This window comes from Moschus berezovskii, chromosome 8, assembly GCF_049115385.1.
Source record: "Moschus berezovskii isolate FMDL1 chromosome 8, NW_MosBer_1.0, whole genome shotgun sequence".
Taxonomy (NCBI): domain Eukaryota; kingdom Metazoa; phylum Chordata; class Mammalia; order Artiodactyla; family Moschidae; genus Moschus; species Moschus berezovskii.
In genome coordinates, this window is record NC_142467.1 from 42566288 (window position 1) to 42590457 (window position 24170).

General features: G+C 40.1%; 2 protein-coding genes and 1 long non-coding RNA gene across 3 annotated transcripts in view; 2 read left to right on the forward strand and 1 right to left on the reverse strand.

Annotated features, from left to right (window-relative positions):
* ITK (IL2 inducible T cell kinase) overlaps positions 1–3444 on the reverse strand; it is a 63964-nt gene extending 60520 nt beyond the window's left edge. The window contains exon 1 of the mRNA XM_055431061.2: positions 3155–3444. Within this exon, the coding sequence (XP_055287036.2) occupies positions 3155–3292 (138 nt within the window). The 5' untranslated portion in view covers positions 3293–3444. The remainder of the gene's footprint in view (positions 1–3154) is intronic.
* Positions 1–10471, forward strand: part of LOC129559390 (uncharacterized) — a 78277-nt gene extending 67806 nt beyond the window's left edge. The window contains exons 2-3 of the long non-coding RNA XR_008686522.2: positions 8543–8698; positions 9528–10471. This is a non-coding gene — a long non-coding RNA (uncharacterized LOC129559390). The remainder of the gene's footprint in view (positions 1–8542; positions 8699–9527) is intronic.
* A 10840-nt stretch (positions 10472–21311) lies between these two features.
* Positions 21312–23866, forward strand: GARIN3 (golgi associated RAB2 interactor family member 3). Its single transcript, XM_055428717.2, has 2 exons — positions 21312–21920; positions 22727–23866. The coding sequence occupies exons 1-2, from the start codon at positions 21312–21314 to the stop codon at positions 23864–23866; spliced, it is 1749 nt and encodes a 582-aa protein (XP_055284692.2).
* Positions 23867–24170: the final 304 nt, after the last annotated feature.

Consider the following 24170-nt stretch of genomic DNA (forward strand, 5'->3'; position numbering starts at 1 on the left):
TACAATGATTGGCATTTAGCAGATGGACCCTCATTTTTCCCTGTCTTCTGTTAAAGAGTGTCCAACAACAGGGACCACTTTGCTAAGATATTGGCAGGCACAGGGGAGTTTCTGAAATCACGGCTGCCAGCAAGCCACCACCTGCCAACTCTCTGCTTCTTTTTGGCCTACTACTCCAGCATGACGAAGGGGCTTCCTGGCCCCACTGAAAACACTTGCACATCTCAATATGGCAAACAGGCATATGATAAAAGATCTAAATCCATGTTAAAACAAAATGCTCAATCAGGATGTAGTATAATGACAATTTGCATGGCAATTTGAAGTTAGGAAAAAATATACTTATTTTGCAGAACTACAGTATTTGTCCCTGAATATGTGGAAGAATTGTTTTCATATGTCATAAATCCACAGAATTTTAGAGCTGCAATGAACAGAATTTTATAAATAAGGAAAAAGATAAAGAAGCTGAGACCCAAAGAGGGGAAATGTTGACCCAACATCATACATGATGCACATATATCTTGCCCCACACACATGTATTTAGTCATGGAAGAGAGGGAACCCAGGACTCTGATGTTAGCCTGATTTGAAGAATCCTTAATACTTCCCTTCTTTGGAATGATTATGTTATGCCACCCTGCATTCTCCTTTACAGATATAATGATGATACAAATAGTAGCTAAATTTTATTAGGTGTTTACTAGGTGACAGGACTTATGCTCAGTTCTTTATATATTAAGTTGAACTATATGAAATTGCTAACATATGACCATTTTTTTGGATCTACCAAAATGGTAATTTTCAGATAGATCTATTTAAATACATCCTCTCTTAATTTTCACCATTTTCCCCCCCATGAAGTGAATACTGTTATCACACCCATTTTACAAATGGCAAAACTGAGTTTTCACTTTAAAAAATAAATTAGAAAAAATGCTTAAAAACTTTTCTTCCCACAAGTGTAATACTATTCTCATTTATGAACAATGAACAATGCTCTCCTGTGTGCAAATTGATGGCTCTAAGCAATGGAATGTCACATAGAGAATAAATAATAATAACTAATATATCTTGTCTTTTTCAGTAACTTTGAAAATTTTTATAATCAGTAAATTCCTATAATATTTAAAGAAATGCTTTTAAAAATGCTATTTATGAATATAAAGCATAGGCATTAGAAAATAAGAAATGTGACGTTTGTGAAACAGATATCTGCTGTATCCCACATGGAAATGTTAGAAACTATAGCTCAGGGCTCCCCAGGATGAATTAATTGTCCTAGAATTTTCATAAAGCTCAAATGAAGAAACTGAGTTATTTTTACAACCTTGTCTACATGCAAATTATAACCAACAAAATTCTGAATCAAGATTATTCTTTGTATGACTATCTGCAAATACCACTGTGCAGAACTCACCACCAAACAGTTCACAAACAATAATTATGCTCAGAAACAATCAGTACTAACTACACGAGATGATACCATGTTGAATGTTGAGTCGGGGAAAAAAATTGGTGAAAACTACAAAATGGACTTTGAAAAAATATTTAAATGTAAATGAAAACTCTTTAAACATGAAACAAGAGCTTCTAATGTCCCATTCACAACTGGAAAAAAATTGACCGAGGTCATATGATTAATCAGCTCTAAATGATGAATCCTCCAAGTTGAAAACTTGGCTGTTGGCCCTCTGTTAATTTGTTCAAAGAATACATATTGAATAACTAAAGGGGCCTTGCATGTAAGTAATTCCATATTCTTTCTGACTGATTGGTGGATTATTATCAGTAAGAATCTACTTAAGACAAGCGTGTCTTTTCACCTCTAAAGAACAGGCAGTATTATTTCACCAGCAGCTTAGAAGTTCAGGCATTTGTAGGCTTCATACCTGGCTTGGCCTCTTTCAAGACCCATATCATTGAACACTTCAAATCCTGCCTCTCAAAAGACCCAAACTCATGCCTACACCCATGGATGGAGGAGCCTGGTAGGCTGCAGTCCGTGGGGTCGCTAAGGGTCGGACACGACTGAGCGACTTCACTTTCACTTTTCACTTTCACACATTGGAGAAGGAAATGGCAACCCACTCCAGTGTTCTTGCCTGGAGAATCCCAGGGACGGGGGAGCCTGGTGGGCTTCCGTCTATGGGGTCACACAGAGTCAGACACGACTGAAGTGACTTAGCATGCCTACACCTACTAAATTCGGTCCTGCCAAGAATCAGAGTGCGTTTGTCTCTAAGTGACCATCAAGCACCTAATGTTGTTTTTGCTACCTCCCTGATGACAGAAAAATAATAGAGTGATATAGCGAGAAGGCAAACATGCTTTGAAAAATTGCTGAGATGGGCTGTACAAGTGCTACTTCATAGAAACAAAGAATTTTAAAGAAGAAAGGAATGTTGTAGGTGGTGTTTCCAGCCCTTTCATTTCATCAAGAAAGAACGTGATGCAGAGACATTTGCTGAGGCTAACTCACCTGGAGAAAAGTGGAGTTTGGTCCCCTGACCCCTCTTCCAGTGCTCTTTTGTATCAAGCTGCATTGTTACGATTATTTGTGTTGCTCTTATTATTACTGATGTTATGGTATATAAGAATATCTTTAGAAATTTAAAGGCTGACTTAGCTAAGCAGCTGTAATCTTCTGGTAAGAACTACTTGTCTGTACTGCATTATATTTTGTGTGTGATAACCCTAGTCTCCTGGGAAGTTCTCCAAGGGATAAAGAGGTTTACCACTGGGCTTTGTAAATTTTAGACAATTAAATGCCCAGAGACTATTATTCCAAATGTCAGGTGAGTGATGACATTGAGACAAATAAAGTTGAATCCATAAAAATGTTGAACGGACCCATCACTTAACCATTTCCTTTGCCAAATAAAATAAAATTTAAAAGCTAAACTTAACCTTATAGAGGAAAGATAAGCTAATGAACAATAAACTTACTCTTTTACTGAAATCACCTAATACAATTAGGTGACTACTCTCCATGTTCTCTCCCAATTACTCTTACTATACTTTTTAAGTTGTTATAATAAGCATATCTGTGTTTTCCATGTTCTTATTTTATTCTATGTATACCTTCATGATTCAGCCCAATCTAACTATAAAATGCTATTTTAAAAATAGACAAAACAGAGTGATCACATACCCCATGACGGTCCTCAAAGTACGCCAGGCTGGTTTTGGTTAAAACAAAGAATCGGACTTTAAAGTTTGAAGGAGAAGTTCTTCTCTTTTGTTGGGATTTCTTGATGAGCTGCTCTTCCAGGAGGATAAAGTTGTTCATGATCCAGTTCTTGAAAAGTGATGCACCTTGCGCATCACCCCTCAGCACAACCAGAGGAAACAGCTTCAGGACAAGGAATGCGATGGGGAGACAGTTGATCTTCAGAGAGCTGTTCAAAGGCAACTTGCCTCCAATATTATCTCTCTATCAATGTTCAGTCAACATCGCGGAGCTTCTCTTCTGATGTCAAAGCCCATAACCACATCCTTTCGAAATTCACAAAACTATGAGGCATATGTAAAAATTATGCATACCCTTTGCTGTATGGTTTAGAAATATTTGAAAAACCTTAGACTCAAAATGATATGACTGATTAGAGTTCAATCTTTATAATTCCTGGTTTAGCCCATTGAACAGTTAAGCCCCGTAGTACAAGGGGTAGGAACATGTGCTTTGGAGTCGAGGGACATGGGTTGTATTTAGTTTTCTGTTGGCTTTTTAAATTACAAGTTTAGTGCTTCATGAATTTATTGTTCTGTGGTTCAGAAATGCAAAGTGGGTCTCATTGGGCTAAAATCAAGATGTGAGGGTGCGATCCTGTCTGGAAGATCTCAGGTAGAATCTGTTTCCTTGCCCTTCCCAGCTTTAGAACCACCCACCTGCCTTTACTCTCGGCCCTCTTCCTCCATCTTCAAAGCCTACAACAACAGTCAGTTGCTCTAATCTCATACAACTGTAACCTCTTCTGCCTTCCTCTTCCATATTTAAGGATCCTTAAGATTACATTGGGTTTGTGTGGATAATCTAAAATAATCTCCCAATTTTAAAATGTTTATTAGTAACCTTAATCCCACATTGCACCTTAATTCCCCCTTTGTCATGTAAGCTAACATAGGCACGGGTTCTAGGGATATCTTTACCTATCAGAGGTTGACTTCTGGCTCCACCAGCTTACTAACTGTGAGACTACAGGCAAGTTACTTGAGGTTTCTGAGCTTCAGTTTTTTTTACCTGTAAAGGGGAGTAATGGTGCTCCTATATGTGGGGATGATCCCTGGCTTCCTTGCCTGTCTCATCTCATACCTTGCTCACATATTTTCAATTCAGCCCTCAAGCATGCTTCTCTGGCTGCTTTGAATATCTGCTCCCGTTGCCTGAAAACATATCCTCTCCCCTGCTTTACCTGCTTTAAGTTATACTACTAGTTTCCACCTACATGTCACTTCCTCAGGGAAGTCTTCCTGGCTTTACTAAGTCATTTCCACCAATTATATGCAGAAGACACCTTATGACATATCCTTCATGACAGTTGTCATTGTACTTTTTGGAGGCTGATTTTTGGATTAGTGTTTGTCTTCCCCACTAGTCTCAGGCCAGTTCAGTTCAGTTGCTCAGTCATGTCTGACTCTTTGCAACCCTATGGACTATAGCACTCCAGGCCTCCCTGTCCATCACCAACTCCCGGAGTTTACCCAAACTCATGTCCATTGAGTCGGTGATGCCATCCAACAATCTCATCCTCTGTCACCCCCTTCTCCTCCTGCCCTCAATCTTTCCCAGCATAAGGGTCTTTTCCAATGAGTCAGCTCTCCGCATCAGGTAGTCAAAGTATTAGAGTTCCAGCTTCAATGTCAGTCTAGAAGCTCCCTAATGGTAAGGACTGTGTGGTTTTGCTCACCATTATGTATTTAGCAACTATCATGGTGCCTGGCACATTAAAAGGATGTTTAGAAAAATGTTGAGTGAGTAATCAGCAAACTTGGTTAGACAATTATGAGAGACAATGGGCATAAAACACTTAAGAGAAATATTAAAGTTTATTAATTTGTTAAATTTAAATGAAAGCTTGAAGTGGTTTATCTATGATACAGTGAAATGATTGCTTTTCCATTGCAAAATTTAGTGGAAATGCTGAAAATAAGTAAATCCTTCAGAATGGCATACTAAACAAAGCATACACAGGCTCTGGAGACGGACAGAATTATGCTGAAATCCCAGCTCTGTCATTTACTAAACTGTTTCTCTTTGAGAAATTGGCTTATCCTCACTGACCTTTAGTGTCTTTGTGACGGTCCCTTTGAGAACAAAATCACATAAACTCTGTAAGTGGTGGGTGCCAGTCATGTATCTGACCTTAGAATTAGGATATAAGGTATCACGAGTGAGTCCTACTTCTAGCAAGTCGTAATAACCAAGAAATCTCAGTGCAAGCAGAGTTGGCATATACCAGACAAATAATAATGAATAATGAAACAGAACAACCATTATTGCTATAGAGGAGTGCAATGATCTAAGAATTATTTTCCATGTAGATTACCACACTACAGCTTATATACTGGATTTGTTGTTTGTTTAGTTGCTTCGTTGTGTCCAACTCTTTGATAACCCGTGAACTGCCCCAGCATAATCAAGATAAGATTTTGGGAAAGGGAATACTTTAAATGGTTTCTACTCCTTTGTTCTGAGGTTTTAAGACATATATGTGGAAATACATTGCCCCAAAGAGGTAGCATTTCTTTTCTCTCCTGAATATGGGCTTCACACAAGGATTGCTATTTTCTCCAAGTATCTATTCTTCCCTCCTTTCCAGCTAACTGACTCCCTGAAGATTATCTGGGCATCTAGTCAACCACAATAAAGATTACACTTTTCAGTCATGTTAACTGTTTTATAGCTAACTGAATAGAGCAGAAGTTATGAGCACAACTTCAAGGAAACGTCCTTAATGGCAATCATCATATCCTTTTCATTCTCTTTTTCTTCATTCCCCCTAATTAGAATGTGAATGTGATGGTTGGAGCTGTAGTAGCTATCTTAGACCATGAAGTAGAACTTGCACATTGATGTCATTTTGTTGTTGTTATTGTTTAGTAGCTAAGCGGTGTCTGATTCTTTGCAACCTCATGGACTGTAGTCCACCAGGCTCCTTTGTCTATGGGGTTTTCCAGGCAAGAATACTGGAGTGGGTCGCCATTCCTTTCTCCAGGTGATTTTCCTGACCCAGAGATCAAACCTGAGTCTCTTGCATTGAGGTGAATTCTTAATTGCTGAGCCACCAGGAGATCAATGGAATGTAAAATAGATTCTGGGTTCCTGATGATCTTGGGTCCTCCTTTCAGCTTGGGAACAATTTTTCTTTAACATAAAAAGAAAAAATGTTCTTTTGTAAGCCTTTGTCAGTTTGAGGTTCTGTCACAAACAGCAAACCTAATTTTAACTAATACAGTGCAAATTCCAAACTAGACTGAAAAGTCCTTTGAGAAGGGTAGATTTATACCTAGTTTGTTCGGGCTGAAAGATTTACAGACTTCACAAAGTATTGCCATGTGGGAAAGCAAAATGTCATCAACAGCTATTGTAATAGTAGTTTTTCCTTTGCCTAGGCTCCACGGAGTGTAATGATAAGTAATTTTATCCTCTCTCCCATAGCACCTTCAATGGCACTTCACCTAAACAAAACCTTAAGAAGCTCAGTATTTCCCCCATCATTCTCAGGAAAACATACCTAAAAATAATCCCTTTGTTTGGTTTGAAAAGTCCAATTTGCATGACCCGAATTCAAGAAACTCCTACTTGCCAAAGACAGAGCAATTTGGGGATCAAATTCATCCTTTATGATGAATTGAAGAACAGTCAAAATGTCCAAATCATGAGTTCCTAAAATACTTGAAAAACTTCCAACCTATCAGTCACTTTTGGAGGGTGCTGGAGAGCAACTTTATTATCCTGTAAACTGGAAAACAAAGGGAAAAAATAAAATGTATTTCCTGTTTCTCTTGAAGAACTGTATCTCAGTTTAGTAATCAAATATTTAATAAGGAAAAGTCCTTCTTTACAGAAGAATTACGATGAATAAATTAAGGAGTGATAGAATATCATCATTTTGCAATCCTAATGACAAAATGGACCTATGTATTGATCATCAATGGTTGTTAAAATCACATGAAAAGTCTATAGACTGATAACATTGTAACACACTAATCAATCTTAACAGCAGGAAAAGAGTCAACTAGAGATTATGTATTTCCTTATGTGATGCAATAGGAAGTACACAAAACCACCTACACAGAAGTCTTGCTAAAAGAAAAAAATCAAACATTAATCTCATCAAACCTCTAGATCTAAATTCAAGTTTGCAGGAAATACAGAGATAAAGCAGTGTGAAAAAAGCATAGAGATGCAGTTGGACCAGTTCAGAATACAGACCCTCTGTATCTGTGGGTTTTGCATTTGTGGATTCAACCAACTGTGGGCCAGAAAAATTCCAGAAAGTTCCAAGAAGCAAATTTAATTAACTGTGTACCAGCAACTATTTACATAGCATTTACAATATATTTACAACTCAGTTCAGTTCAGTCGATATAGCATTTATATTATACTAGGTATCATAAGAAATCTAGAGATGATTTAAAGTATACAGGAGAATATGTATAGATTATATGCAAATACTATGCCATTTTATTTAGGGACTTGAGCATCTTTGGATTTTTTGTATTTGAGGGGTCCTGGAACTTATCCACCATGGACACCTTGGGACCACTGTACCTAAATCATTAAAGATGAATTATCCCATGTCTGTAACAAGTAAGTTAGAGGAAGAACCCATAGATTAAAAGAGATTTTAAGAGCCATATCAAGCATGTGCTGATTTTGTTTGGATTTAAATTCAAACAAATCAATTGTATGAGACAACTGGGAAATCAGAGTATTGATTGCATATTTGATAGCTAATTATTTTTAATTTTAATGTGTGATAATGGCATGATTGTGATCATAAAATTTTTATTTTGCACAGAAGCATACTGAAATAATTATTGATAAGATAAAATTTGCTTTGCTATAATCCAGTGAAGGGGGAGAAATAGGTAGGGCAAGAGATGATAAATGTTTGGCTGAGCTGATAATTGAAGCTGGGTGAAGGGTAGGTTGGAAGGGTTTTATTCTCCTAACATTGCTATATATATTGAATTTTTTCATAATAAAAAGTTAAGAGAAAGGCCTTTTCAGTTCAGTCTAATAACCAAAACTCCAAATATATATTCCATTTAATGCTTTTCTTCAACTGAAGCAGAAGTCTGGTACAGGGTTTGAAGCATGTTGCCTTTTCTGCTATATCCTAACTCCTCCTTCCTCGTGCTTCTGACTCTCCCCTTCAGGCTCAGGCTCAGGGGCAAGAAGAGAAACAGGCACTGAATCCAACAAGGTTACAGGTGTAATCTGGGATTTGATGCCCTCTGAGTGTGGTGGATACACAGTTGTTGCTTTTTCTTTCATGCGAGTTTGTCATGTTTGTTGCTATTATTTTCACAGGGCTCTGACAGCAGTTCTCTTGGTTTTGGAGATGCCTGTCTGACTCCCAGTGAGCCCAACCTTCAGCTCGCAGACTTCTGCTGGTCCACCTTCAGCATGCCTCCTGCTGTTCCCAACTCTGTTGGGATCCCCTTGCTCATTTGGTTGTCCTGTTCGGTAAGTGTTCCTTGCAAATGAACTACATGCCACCTATTCCCTCCATGGCTCTAGTGGAAGACTCAGGTATCCACCAATGGATGGACCATTTGCCCCAAGTGTAGTCTCTTCTCCCTGTGACACCCAACAAGCAGCTCTTCCACAGGCTTTCACCATTACCTTTCTCCAAATGGGATTTAGACAACAGTCTTCACAAACCCTATGAGACTTCTGTCAAGCTAGTGAGTAGCCCTTCAAAGGTCCTGTCACTTGGTTTCTGGTGGATGCAAGCACCTGCCTCATCTCCCCGCCCACACCCCTGGGTGGGTTGTGAGAGGAAACGCACCGTGCACTGAAAACTGTCTTTCGAGCTTTTGTTTTCTAAAGATTGGAGGTGGCCAAAACTATTACTGGCAGAACTTCTGTTGCCTCCTAGTATGTCAGGCATGGATGATAAAGTACTCTATTTTAGGACAGAAAGGAACTTGATTCCTTTAATTGTATTATTTTAGGCCTTTGAGGCCTCAACTGAAACTGAATTGGGAAAGTTTATCATTCTCTAACAAAGAAAAAACCAATTCAGCCTGGCACTATGGATCTAGCTACTTAGTCAATGACATCAGAAATTTTTATATTCATTTCTTAGTATTATGTCAGCTTCACACTTTGGCAGGCTCTTTCCTCTGTGGAAGAAAAGACTGACATTTTACCCCTGGAACTGGACTCTTTTTTCCTAATAGTTCCAGCAAAAGTCTCAGAACTGTGAATCATTGCCCTGGTTTGGACAACATGCTAATGTGTAGCTCAGTCATTACAGCCAGGCAATAGAATATTCTGTTGTCTATTTCAGGTCTGCACCGTCTCCTGGATTTGAGGATGGGATAGAGTCTGCCTTACCCACCACATGGGCTGAGAGTAGAGAGTGGTTTTCCTCCAAAGAAACACCAGACTGTTGCCACTAAAGAAAGTGGAATGGATGTCAGTTCTTCGCTAGTGATCTCACCTTTATCCTGACCTAGAGCCCATCTTCATTGTTCTATCACTTGAGGCCCTGCAAGTTAAATTCTCTTCTCTAGTCCTGGGAATGGCCTTTTAGATACGTGAAGATGCTTCTTGCATAACTCTAGAGCCCTCCCGTGTCCAAGACAAAGAGATTCTTCAACTGTGCTTTTAGGGGGTGGCTTCTATGGCCTTTATTTTCCCCTGTGAGTCTCATCCAAACTTGATCAGGTTTCTTTGTATCTATTTAACAGTACTACCAGAATATTTCAGTAATTATATAACCTCTTTCTTCTGGGGGAAAAATAAATTCCTTCTAAAACTATTAATGCTAGAGAAAACAAATAACATTAGCACACTTAGAACATTTGTACTAAATGTTCACTGTATTTTTGTCTATAATGGAAACAATCTATATATGCATCAGTGAGAAACTGATTAATTTATGGTGCAACACTGTGAGATCATGAAAATGGATGAAGAATTTATATAAGGTATCACTCTGAAAAAGGCACAAGACACATTGTTAATACCGAAAAGGACCAGACTAGTATGTATGGCATGATCCCATTTTTACATAAAAGTATTTTGTGTCTATATTAATATGTATGTCTATGTTTAGGACAGTGTCAGAAAGCTTCCATATCAAACTTCCAGCAAGGAATTGGAATTTTGCTTTTCATTTATAATTAAAACAAAAAATATTGTGGGAGAATTTTTTACTTTCTAATTTATTTATTTTTTTTACTCTAATTTCGTTTACTCCTCTTTTGTTCACGCTGCCTTTACTTTCCAATTTAAAATAAAAATATGTCCTGTATCAGAAATAATTGGTTTGATTCATAGAAGATAGGGTACAGTTAAACTGTGGAGCTTAGACAACTTTTGAAATATATATGTATAAATACATATTTAATTATGTTTAAATATTTATATTTCTGGTTATTGTTGCTGTTCAGTCGCTCAGTTGTGTCTGACTGTTTGTGACCCCATGGACTGCAGGATGTCGTGCTTCCTTGTCCCCCACAATCTCCCGGAGTTTGCTCAAATTCATGTCCATTGAGTCGGTGATGCCATCCAACCATCTCGTCCTCTGTTGTCCCCTTGTCTTCCTGCCTTTAATCTTTCCCAGCATCAGGGTCTTTTCAAATGAGTCGACTCTTCACATCAGGTGGCCAAAGTATTGGAGCTTCAGCTTTAGTATCAGTCCTTCCAATGAACACCCAGGACTGATCTCCTTTAGGATGGACTGGTTGGATCTCTTGCTGTCCAAGGGACTTTCGAGAGTCTTCTCCAACACCACAGTTTGAAGGCATCAATTCTTCGGTGCTCAGCATTCTTCATGGTCCAAGTCTCACATCCATATATGACTACTGGAAAAACCATAGCTTTGACTAGCTGGACCTTTGTTGGCAAAGGAATGTACCTGCTTTTTAATATGCTATCTAGGTTGGTCATAGCTTTTCTTCCAAGAAGCAAGTGTCTTCATTTCATGGCTTTAGTTACAATCTGCAGTGATTTTGGAGCCCAAGAAAATAAAGCCTGTCTCTGCTTCCATTGTTTCCCCATCTATTTGCCATGAAGTGATGGGACCAGATGCCATGATCTTCATTTTTTGAATGCTGAGTCTTAAGCCAGCTTTTTCACTCTCCTCTTTTACCTTCATCAAGAGGCTCTTTAATTCCTCTTTGCTTTCTGCCATTCGGATGGTGTCATCTGCATATCTGAGGTTATTGATATTTCTCCCATCAATCTTGATTCCAGCTTGTGCTTTTTCCAGGTTGGCATTTCTCATGATGTACTCTGCATATAAGTTAAATAAGCAGGATGACAATATACATCCTTGACGTACTCCTTCCCGATTTGGAACCAGTCTGCTGTTCCATGTCGAGTACTTACTGTTGTTTCTTGACCTGCATGCAGATTTCTCAGGAGGCAGGTAAGGTGGTCTGGTATTCCCCTCTCTTGAAGAATTTTCCACAGTTTCTTGTGATCCACACAGTCAAAGGCTTTAGTGTAGTCAATGAAGCAGAAGTAGATGTTTTTCTGGAATTCTGTTGCATTTTCTATGATCCAGTGGATGTTTGCAATTTGATCTTTTGTTTCTCTGCCTTTTGTAAATCCGTCTTGTACATCTGGAAATTCTCAGTTTACATGCTGTTGAAGCCTATGTTGAAGGATTTTGAGCATTACTTTCATAGCATGTGAAATGGGTACAATTGTGCAGTAGTTTGAACATTCTTTGGCATTGCACTTCTTTGGGGACCAGACATGGAACAACAGACTGGTTCCAAATCAGGAAAGGAGTATGTCAAGGCTGTACATTGTCACCTGCTTAATTAACTTATATGCAGAGTACATCATCAGAAAGCCAGGCTTTATGAACCTCAAGCTGGAATCAAGATTGCTGGGAGAAATATCAATAAGCTCAGATATGCAGTTGACACCACCCTTATGGCTGAATGTGAAGAGGAACTAGAGTCTCTTGATGAAAGTGAAATAGGAGAGTGAAAAAGCTAGCTTAAAACTCAACATTCATAAAATGAAGATCATGGCATCTGGTCACATCACTTCATGGCAAATAGATGGGGAAACATTGGAAACTGACAGGCTTTATTTTCTGGGGCTTCAAAATCTTGGGTTGTAGATTGTGACTGTAGCCATGAAATTAAAAGATGCTTTTCCTTGGAAGAAAAGCTATGACCAACTTAGACAGCATATTAAATATAAGAGACATTACCAACAAAGGTCCATCTAGTCAAAGCTGTTTTTTTCTAGTAGTTATGGATGTGAGAGTTGGATCATAAAGAAAGCTGAGCACCAAAATGATGAGCAGCAGAATTGATGCTTTTGAACTGTGGTGTTGGAGAAGACTCTTTAGAATCCCTTGGGCTGCTAGGAGTTCAAATCAGTCATTCCTAATGGAAATCAACCCTTAATATCCTTTGGAAGAACTGATGCTGAAGCTGAAGCTCCAATACTTTGACCACATGATATGAAGAACTGACTAATTAGAAAAGACTCTCATGCTGGGGAAGTTTGAAGGCAGGAGGAGATGGGGATGACAGAGGATGAGATGGTTGGATGGCATCACCGATTCAATGGAGATGAGTTTGAGCAAGGTCCAGGAGTTGGTGATGGACAGGGAAGCCTGGTCTGTGACTGAGCAACTAAACTGAACTGAACTTCTTTCAGTTCAGTTCAGTTCAGTTGCTCAGTCATGTCCGACTCTCCGCAACCCCATGAATCACAGCACGCCAGGCCTCCCTGTCCATCACCAACTCCCGGAGTTCACTCAAACTCATGTCCACAGAGTCGGTGATGCCATCCAGCCATCTCATTCTCTGTCGTCCCCTTCTCCTCCCGCCCCCAAACTTTCCCAGCATCAGAGTCTTTTCCAGTGAGTCAACTCGTCGCATGAGGTGGCCAAAGTATTGCAGTACTTCTTTAGGATTAGAATAAACACTGACCTTCTCTAGTCCTGTGGCCATTGCTGAGTTTTCCAAATTTGCTGGCATATTGAGTGAAGCACTGTAACAGTATCATCTGTTAGGATTTGAAATAGCTCAGCTGAAATCCCATCACCTCCACTAGTTTTGTTTGTCGTGATACTTCCTAAGGCCCACTTGACTTCACATTCGAGGATGTCTGGCTCCAGGTGAGGGATCACACCATTGTGATTATCTGGGTCATGAAGGTATTTTTTGTACAGTTCTTCTGTGTATTCTTGCCACCTCTTCTAAATACCTTCTGTTTCTGTTAGGTCCACACCATTTCTGTCCTTTATTGAGCCCATGTTTGAATGAAATGTTCCCTTGGTATCTCTAATTTTCTTGAAGAGATCTCTAGTCTTTCAGAGGTTAAAGCGTCTGCCTCCAATGCGGGAGACCCGGGTTTGATCCCTGGGTCGGGAAGATCCCCTGGAGAAGGAAATGGTAACCCACTCCAGTATTCTTGCCTGGAGAATCCCGTGGACAAAGAAGCCTGGTAGGCTACAGTCCACGGGGTCGCAAAGAGTTGGACAAGACTGAGTGACTTCACTTCACTTCACTTCACTTCACTTCACTTCCCATTCTATTGTTTTCCTCTGTTTCTTTGCATTGATCACTTAGGAAGGCTTTCTTTTCTCTCCTTGCTATTCTTTGGAACTCTGATTCAAATGGGTATATACTTCTTTTTCTCCTTTGCCTTTCACTTCTCTTTTCTCAGCTATTTGTAAGGCCTCCTCAGAGAACCATTTTGCCTTTTTGCATTTCTTTTTCTTTGGGATGGTTTTGATCACCACCTCCTGTACAATGTCATGAACCTCCATTCACGGTTCTTCAGTCCATAGTTCTCCATCCATAATTCATAGTTTCTGGTTACAAAACTAAAATGTATTTTTGCTGGAAGGAGCCAACCATCAAATAGGCAAAAATAATAATCACCTCTAGTCTCAACCCTCAGAAATAATTAATCTTAAGATTTATTTTACTTTCTTCCAGTATTTTTTTCAGGAGTTAAATTTAATATTTAACTGCAATAATCATTTCATCTCAGTTCCTGGATCATTTACCACCTCTCACCTCTGTTCAGTTTCTAATCTTTATTTTTATCTTAAATGTTAACTGTTTTGTTATTTGTGTGTGTATTTAATTGCAAGCTTATTCAGCATAACATCAAAGAAATAAATATATAGACCGAGATGGGACTTCTCATGGCTTATAAATGTAGCAAAATTGAAAGCCAGGAGAGAGAAATTGTCATAAGATGGTGAAAAGCAGGGCAGAATTTTGGCTCTGAGTGGGGCCAAATATGTCTGAGGACAGAAACAAGAAGGGAACAGAAAGTAAGTAGGCGGAGAGGAGAGGTGACACTTGCTGGATCATAATGTTGAGAAACACAATTCTTTAGATCACCTGTCTGGCTTCTTTCATCTATATCAGCTCATTTTCTTTTGAAACCTAAGGCAGAAGCAAATGGATTTGCATAATGGCCCTCAGGGAAAGAGTCTAGGTGACTGTGGTCTTTTTTGACAATCAGAAGGTAAGGCAGAAGTCAGGTTGACTTCCTGAAGTCCTAGGTGCCCAAGGCTAACCGCAGCTCATCCCACGCCACATCGGTTTAGCAGTGCCAACACCAAAGGACTGTGGATTGTATTTTAGGCCAGGGGATTTACCCAGTAGATGCATACTCTGTACAGTATGGAAATCTCCCCACCCTCACATCCTGCCTAGGTCACAAGGCCCTCTCAGGTGGCATACGTTTTGAAAAGGCTATATATAGCTGTCTGCTTGCCTTGCTTTTCAACGTGATAGTTGGGGAACAAAAGTTATTGACTTGAAACCTTTTCCCCATGATAAACAGGTAGACCTCAGCCATCTATAAACTTGCATGTCTACCTTACTCAGTACACCAAATACAATATTTTGTGTTTTCGTACTTCATACATCTTCAATCTTAGGGCAATTAAAAATGTACCAAAAACTGTCCTTAGAATTGTGGTTTTGACAGTTTCTTTTCCTACAAAACATTGTTGGTTTTAGATACTGAGATAAGCGTTATCATGGCTTTCCAGGTAGCTCAGTGGTAAAGAATCTGCCTGTAATTTAGGAGATGCGGGTTCAATTCCTGGGTTGGGAATATATCTGGAGAAAGAAAGGACAACCCACTACAGTATTCTTGCGTGGGAAATCCCATGGACAGAGGAGCCTGACGGGCTACACTCCATATGGTTGCAGAGTCGGACACAGCTTAGTGATTGAGCAAGCATGCAAGTGTTATTGAGTCCATCCGTTCAACTCATTCACTGTTACTCTATCATGTATTTAATTGCCATACTGTACTGTTCTCTGCCTCTTCAGGGTTCTCCTGACTTATAAGCTTTCTAAAGTTGGGTGGTGGCTTATACATGCTTCATTGTAGTCCTTATTAAGAAGAATTACCAAAAATGTATAAATAGAAAAAAATTATGAGATAGGTAATGTGTACTTTCAATGTCATATTAGAACATGGTTTACACATCTGCCTGAGGATTAGGTGATTATCCAAGAGAAGTAAGTAAGACAATGAGATTGGATTAATAAGACTGAAGTATTGCTATCTATTATTTTTAATAGGTTTATTGAGATACATTTCGCATACCAAAGCATTCATCTATTGAAAGTGTATAGTTCAGTGCTTTTTTTTTCATATATTCACAGTTATGAAATGATCACAATGTAACTTTAGAACATTTTCAGTACTTCAAGAGAACTATCTATTATTTATTAAAGTCTCTGGGAAGTTCTGTAATAAGTTACAGATTTTCATTCAGAGGAGATGCAAGTGATCTCATTTAGTAAAAAGGATAGCCCCAAAGTTTATGATTTTATTGCCCTGTAGACATTTAACCAGTTTTGTGTCTAACCTGGCAACGTTAGTCCAACATCCTTTCTCTAATGCCAATGCCTAGTTTTCTAATTCTCTGAATCGGCTTTGTCATCCTGCTGATTTCCTCACTGATGAGTTAATTAAATCTCTGACATGTTTTCGTTGTATATTTGTGTGAGAATTATGTTTTCAGATTTTTGAAACTTACAGTTTGACAACCTGAATGCTCTTAGTTTAATGGTAGGCACATAGCTGGCAATCAACAAATACATCTTGACTTATTGATCTCCACATTTTTTTGATGGGGATGCAGCAGACTTCCAAACTTTGGAACGAAAATAACTTTACAGAACTTTTAGAAAAATCAGAAAATGAATTTTTAATGATATTTTGTATTTTGGTTCTCAAATTCTAAAGTTTTGTGCCAGAGAGAGTTAAATTTGAATGAAACTGTTTATTTACTTCTTTTCTATATTAAAGTTTGAATTGACAAATAGCCTAAGAATATAATTTTACTAGAATAATATTTTTGTAAATCTATAAAGTATTATTTATTTTTGTGCAAGTAGTATATGCAATAGAATAAAATCTGAAAAGTATAAAAGAGAATGTTCTGGAAAGATAAGTCTCTGTCCCACCATTTTCCTCAATCAACAAACTACTCCAAGATTATTCCTGGTACCAGTTTCCTGTGCATCTGTTCACACACACATACATTTTAAAACATTTTAATTAAACAATATATCGCATATTATATATGCTCTTTTGCAACTTGCTTTTTTAACTTATTAATATTTATTGAAAATTGTTCAGCACCAGTATACAAATGGGTACCTTAGTCTAAGCACGTCTAGCAGCTGATCATTATTTCCACGGCTCCCACATACATCTTACCTATCATCGTCTCTTGCAGGAGCTACCTAATCTCTATTTCTGCCCCCTTACACTGCTACAATCTCTTTGCCACATGGCAGCCAGAAATGATCCCCCATATATGTAGCTTTGCACATGGTCTGCTTTCCTTTTCACCACAGTTGTTTCGTGGCCTCATCTCCAACCACTTTCCCTCACTCCACACTTTCTCTGTGGCCCCCATGGTGTTCCTCTAACACACCAGGCACACTCCCACATTAGGATTGTAGTCCTTGCTATTCCCTCTGACAAGAGGTTACTCCCCAAACACCTGTGTGCCTCCCTCCCTGACTTCCTCCTTGAGGTCTTTGCTCAGAGGTTGATTTTCATTGAGCCTTCCTTGACCACCACCTCGCTCTCCCATGTACAGACTGCCATCCCACTTGCCTACTTTATCTTTTTCCACAGCATTGGAAGTATCATTTATTTTACTGTCATTTATTGTCTACATACAAGCTCTGTGAAATTGAGGATACTTTTCTGTTTTGTCCACTGCTGCGTGCCTAGCAACTCAAACAGGGCCTGGCAAAAAGTAAGCACCTAATAATATTAATTAGAAGAACTGATGAATTTATGCAGAATAGTATGTGTATATTTGCGTTCTATTTGTGTGGTACAATGTAGTGTAGTTTAACCATTGCTGTATTTGGGGACTTATGCTTTTAGTGCCTTGTGACCCTGATAAAGTTACTTAACTTCTCTGAGTCTTGATTTCCCTTTCTATAAAATAAGAATAGTAGCTGTGCTTGTATTTTATAGGGCTGTTTGGGGATTACATTTGAAAAGAACATAAACTGTTTAGTACTATGCCTGGCTTATAGTAAGTTCTTAATAATACAGTTATGATTTCTCTTTTAATCATTCTTTATTAATAATTCATCAAAATGGATTTATGAAACGAATAGGTGGCTGAGAACATAGAAACTTATTTAAAAATCTAATAGTGTTACATTTTAGTGATTATTTCCTTACAGTAGAGTATAAGCCACTTTGTTTTTTTTTGGAGAAGTCATTTAACATCTTCAGAAAATTTTTTTTTATCTCTTCAGAGGTAAGGACCTTTATCTCTGCATTTCTGTTTTCTAGCTGGTCCTGGAAATAGAGCTCACTCAATAAATTTTGTTGACTAAACAAATGGATGAAAGAATCTCAGTGGGCATAAGCAAGTTCATATTTATTAAAAAGCTGCAATTTCCAGGTATTGAAGCAGGCAGTAGGGATATAAAAAAGAACATTTAAGGGATGAAGTTTATTTCAAGACCTTTACATAGTAATCACTGAATTTGGGGGATGTATTTTTATTTCAAAAGTAGTCTTCTAACTGAGGGAGGGGGAATTTGGATTCATCACCTTGTACAAAGTACAAAAACTCTACAGAGACGTCTTTGCCATAATTTCTCCGAAGAGCTTTTCAAAGAAACGAAACACCAATGGTTTATCAGGTAGACATCAAGAGTGAGGAAGCAAGCAGACCAATATGGGAAATACTATGGTGATTCAAGACCTTAGTGAATTCCTGGGGTCCCCACGCATATTGCTAACCATGAGTAATTCCATATTTGATACAGAACGAGAGTATGATCATGAGCCATGCAGCTTGAGACAGAGAAAATGCCTGACCTGAGTTGTAAGATTGGGGCAGAATCCATCCAGCTCCATGTTCTGACCCTGAGTAAGATAATCCTGAACCTCAGTTCTTCACCAGAAAATTATGGTTTTAAAAATTTGCCTCCTTTATAAGAATATACAATGGGAAAAAGATAGTCTCTTCAGCAAGTGGTGTTGAGAAAGTTGGACAGCCTCATGTAAATCAATGAAGTTAGAACACACCCTCTCACCATGCAGAAAAATAAACTCAAAATAGCTTCAACACTTAAGTATAAGACATGACACTGTAAAACTCCTAGAAGAGAACATGGGCAAAACATTCTCTGACATATATCTTACCAATGTTTTTGTATATCATTTCCCAAGGGAATAAAAATAAAAGCAAAAATAAATCAGTGGGACCTAATCAAACTTATAAGCTTTTGCACAGCAAAGAAAGCCATATACAAAGCAAAAAGACAACCTATGGAATGGGGGAAAATGTTTGCAAATGATGTGACCAACAAGAGCTCGATTTCCAAACTATACAAATAGCTCATACAACTCAGCAACAATTAAAAACAACTCAGTTGAAAAATGGGTGGAAGAACTAAATAGACATTCCTCCAAAGAAGACATACAGATGACCGAGAGGCAGATGAAAAGATGCTCAACATCATTAGTTACTAGAGAAATACAAATCAAAACTGCAATGAGGACTACACCTGTCAGAATGGCCATCATTAAAAAGTTTGGGGACTTTCCTGGTGGTCCAGTGGTTAAGAATCCACCTTGCAATGTAGGGGATACAGATTCGATCCCTGCACTGGGAACTATGATCTCACATGCAATGGAGCAACTAAGCCTACATTCTGCAGCTACTGAGCTTGCACGCCACAGCTAGGGAATCCACACTCCAGCAACTAAAGATCTTACATGCTGCAATTAAGATCCAACACAACTAGATAAATACATAAATAAAAAAAACATTTAAAAAAGTTTGTAAATAACAAATGCTTGAGAGGGTATGGAGAAAGGGAAACCCTCCTACACTGTTGGTGGAAATGTAAATTTGTGCAGTCACTATGGAAAACAGTATGGAGGTTCCTCAAAAAATTCAAAAATAGAGTTGCCATGTGATCCAAGAATCCTACTCCTAGGCATATATCTGAACAAAACTGTAACTCAAAAAGATACATGCACTCCTATGTTGGTAGTTGCACTATTCACTTTTCAACTAAGATATGGAAATAACCTGTCCATCGACAGATAAATGGACAAAGAAATTGCAGTACATATATACAATGGAATACTACTCAGTCATAAGAAATGAACTAATGCCACTTGCAGCAGTGGGGATGGATTTAGAGATTATCACACTAAGTAAAGTAAGTCAGAAAGAGGAAGACAAATATCATATGATATTACTTATATGTGGAATCTAAAGTATGACACAAATGAACTTATCTATGAAGCAGAAAAGATTCACAGATAAAGACAACAGACTTACAGTTGCCAAGGGAGTGGGATGGGGGAGGGATGAGTTGGGAGTTTGGGGTTAGCAAATGCAAACTATTATATATAGAATGGATAAACAACAAGGTCCTGCTGTATAGCACAGGGAACTACATTCAATATCCTGTGATAAACCATAATGGAAAGTGAATCACTTTGCTGTACAGCAGAAATTAAGACAACACTGTAAACCAGCTATACTTCAATTTAAAAAGAAAGAAGGAAAAAGGAAAGCCAAATTTGAGGCACCTTTGTAGGGAGGGAGAGAGCTGTGCTTGGGAGGGAACATACTGAAGAAGGGCTGGCAGTGTTCTATTTCTTGCTCTGGGAAGCAGCTACAAGGATGTTCACTTTCTTATTACTCATTAAGCTATATATTTATGTTTTGTGCACTTTTATGAGAGTGTGTTATATTTCAAAATGAAAACTGTTTCTAAAACTATAAAGTAAATAAATAAAAATAAAACCCAGCCTCCTTGAAATGATTACATGGGTGAAAAAATTCTCCATACCCTGGAAACCACTGTATAAGTGGGACTCTAGTTCTGACAGACAGCACTCTTTGTTAAGTTCCTATCAAACAATAACCATCCCCATAGGATGCCTGCCCTTCACAAGCACACTGCCCACTTCCAGGATTTTATTCCCAGCACATTATTCAGCAAAAGCAGGAAGATGATCATTGCAGGGAGATTTGTAACAACAACAAAACTGGAAGTCATCCAAATATTTATAGAAGCTAAATGGTTTTCATTAATTACGCATTGTAACATTTTGATCAGGAAGACTATCCAGCCTACCCACACTTATATCTTATCAGATCAGATCAGAGCAGATCAGATCAGTCGCTCAGTCGTGTCTGACTCTCCGCGACCCCATGAATCACAGCACGCCAGGCCTCCCTGTCCATCACCAACTCCCGGAGCTCACTCAAACTCATGTCCACAGAGTCGGTGATGCCATCCAGCCATCTCATTCTCCGTCGTCCCCTTCTCCATCAGGGTCAGCCTATTCCTGATGGAGAAGATGGTTTGTTGTTGGTGATGGTGTTGGGGAGGGCTAGTAGGCCTGCCCTGGGGGGGTGGCTGCTTGGAGGCTGAATAAAGGGGTGTGTGATAGGGACAGGTCACAAAGGACTGTGCAGGATAAATGTGGTGATGCCAGGAGACTTAGGCAGAGCCCTGTAGGGAGATGGGCAGTTGCCTTCACTCCCTCTCTCTCTCAGCGATTCAATTTGTGGCTGGTAGTGCTGTCTTGAAAGAAGAGAACCATGAGCAGTGAGTGTTTGTTACCTTATTACACGGCCAACAGCTACCGTTCAATGGGCGTGTTCAATACCTCCATGGGGGACTTGCAACGACAACTGTACAAGGGAGGAGAATATGACATTTTCAAGTATGCACCCATGTTTGAAAGCGACTTTATCCAGATCAGCAAGAAAGGAGAGGTGATTGACGTCCACAACCGCGTCCGGATGGTGACTGTGGGCATCGCATCTACCAGCCCCATCCTCCCGCTACCTGACGTCATGCTCCTGGCCCGACCAACTAAAGTCTGTGAAGAGCATGTCAGATATCCCCGGACCACCAAGGGGAGAGGTCGCAAGCCCATGAAGACCCTGGAGCTCACCAGATTGCTTCCCTTGAAGTTTGTCAAGATCTCCATCCATGATCATGAGAAACAACAGTTGCGCCTGAAGCTTGCCACCGGCCGTACTTTTTATTTGCAGCTGTGCCCCTCTTCTGATGCACGAGAAGACCTCTTTTGCTATTGGGAAAAGCTTGTCTATCTCCTGAGACCACCGGTAGAGAGTAGCAGCAGTACCCCGACGCTCCAAACTGGAGATGCAACAATTCTGGAGGGTGACAAAAGCCTCTTGGTAAGTACCTACAGAGACTCAAGAACACGGGGCAGAGTGCTTTGGGAGAGCAGTGCAAAGCTGGCCCTTCAAAGGGGTTTGATGCTCTCTGAGACTCACCTGGGAAATGTGTTCCCATGTCAAAAAGTCTCAGAACCAAATGAGCCATCACTGTGGGACTCACACACTGGAGAGGTTCCAAGCACTTCTCTACATTGTCCCACAAGGCCGAGTTTCAGAGAGCCCTTAAGTATTGTATCAGCTGCACTGGTCTCATCCCAGGGTTGTAATCCCTTCTACAGCAATCCTGATTGTCTAATCTTTTCTCAAACACTTACCCAAGGCCAGGTAATCTCATCAGTGGCGGAATATTATTCACAATTAGGAAGTTCTTCATTGTCTCCCCATGACTCTCACATGCTGATTAAAATCAGTCCAACTCAATTGTGCATCTACTCATGCCCAATTCATTCTAATAGTCTCCAAAACATAGAATGTATGCATCCCTTGACCAAGCAACCCCACTTCTAGGAATCTGTCCTGCAGAGGTAGAAGTGCAAGGGTATAAAATTAAATGACCATGGAGAACTGTATTAATATCAATGCTTTCCCTGGCCCTGGGATTGTTCAAGCAAATGGAGTGGCTGTTTGACAGGGATGCTGTAGATGGAATCTTTCATCCAGTGGGAGCTTAGACTGGATGATTTCAAAGGTTATTCTAAAGATAAACGCTTGAACTGCTCAGCTTCAGGATGGGAGTGGAGCGGACAGCTCTGGTCTCGCTTTCTGTTATCTCTATCTTACCTGTTTCTCCTCCCTTGGCACAGACCACAGAGCTCCATAGAGAAAGGGATCATGACGCTGTGGGGCTTCACAAGCTTGGTGACGTGTCGGGAGCCTCGTCTTGTGCTTATGTTGGTGGAGAGGGAGTCTATCATGTCCCCCATGGCTCAACTACATCCTTGAAAAGTACTGAAGGAGGAGCGTCAGGGACAACCTCGGGCCTGGCCATAGCAGGGACAACAACAAGCCCTGGAGGAGGTGTGGCAGTTGCAGGGGTGGGAGCGGGCTCTGTAGGAGGGGCTGTGAGCTTGGCTGCAACTAGGAGCACCGGCACCAGCCAGGTGAGCACCACCCTGGCAGGAGCTGCCACCAAGAGTCCAGGAGAAAGCGGATCCGGCAAGGCCATTGCAGGTGCTGCCAGCATATCCTCAGAGGGCACAAACCTGGTCTTGGCAGGTGCTGCCAGCACATCCTCAACAGGGGTGGACAGTGCAGACAGCAGCATGAGCGTGGTGTTTGCAGGTGCAGTGACGTCTGGCAAGGCTGCTGCTGCAAGTGCTGAAGCCCAGGTCGTAGCCCCCTTGGTCTCTACCTTGCAGAGTGAAGGCTACATGTCTGAACGAGATGGAAGCCAGAAGGTCTCCCACCCCAGGGATGAAACTCGGAAGGAAAAAAAGGAAAGAAGGGAAAAGAAAGACAAGTCTTCATCTAGGAAAAGTTCCCGCCACCGTCATCACAGGACAGGAGGGGACAAGACCAGGAAGTCATCCTCCCACCGGTCCATATCAGGCCATGGAAACAAGAGAGATGACAAAAAAGAAAAAGGGCAGAGCGGCACCAGGGGCAAAGGACACAGCCCTCACAAGAGTGGCAGCCATAGCTCATCTGCCAAGGAAGGGAGGACAGCTCACAAGCCGGGGAAGAGCAGGTCCAGCACCAGTTCAGGGACTTTAAATAAGAGATCCAGTAAGATCAGCACTTTCTTCAGAAGTTTCAGAGTCATTCCTGGTTCAAAACCAATGGTCGGACGTGACAGAGAGGTAGACTTTGTGGCTAAGACGGTAGAGAAACGCAACATAGAGGCCACGGTGGAGAAAGCCCCGGTTGGTAAGGACGTGGAGATCCATGGAACTGTGACATCAGAGACGATGGAGACCATCATCATTGAAACAAAATCCGTGTAAATAGGAACCAGGGCAGGAAGCTTCCAAGGAGACCCAACTTCAGGAAAGGATCCCTAGAGAGTCAATTCCAGCTTTCTATAATAAAGGAAACCATACAACTCCAAAAGAATGCTCTGTTCTGTTTGAATTTCTATGTCCTCTTGCCTGGTAGTGACTTCACAGTGGTTTCTGTGATGTGAACTTTGCTGAGACCCGTCTCCAGTCATGCAGAACCCCACCTCCCCCACCATGTCCAGCAGAGCCAGCATTAGTGCCCTGCCTTGCCTCAACCCCTTTCTGCCTTTGGTTTCCCAGAGACTATGGC

Coding starts and splice junctions, on each gene's coding strand:
- GARIN3 (XM_055428717.2), top strand. CDS start 21,312: ATGAGCAGTGAGTGTTTGTTACCTTATTACACGGCCAACAGCTACCGT. Junction 21,921..22,726: donor AGGGTGACAAAAGCCTCTTG/GTAAGTACCTAC, acceptor CCCTTGGCACAG/ACCACAGAGCTCCATAGAGA.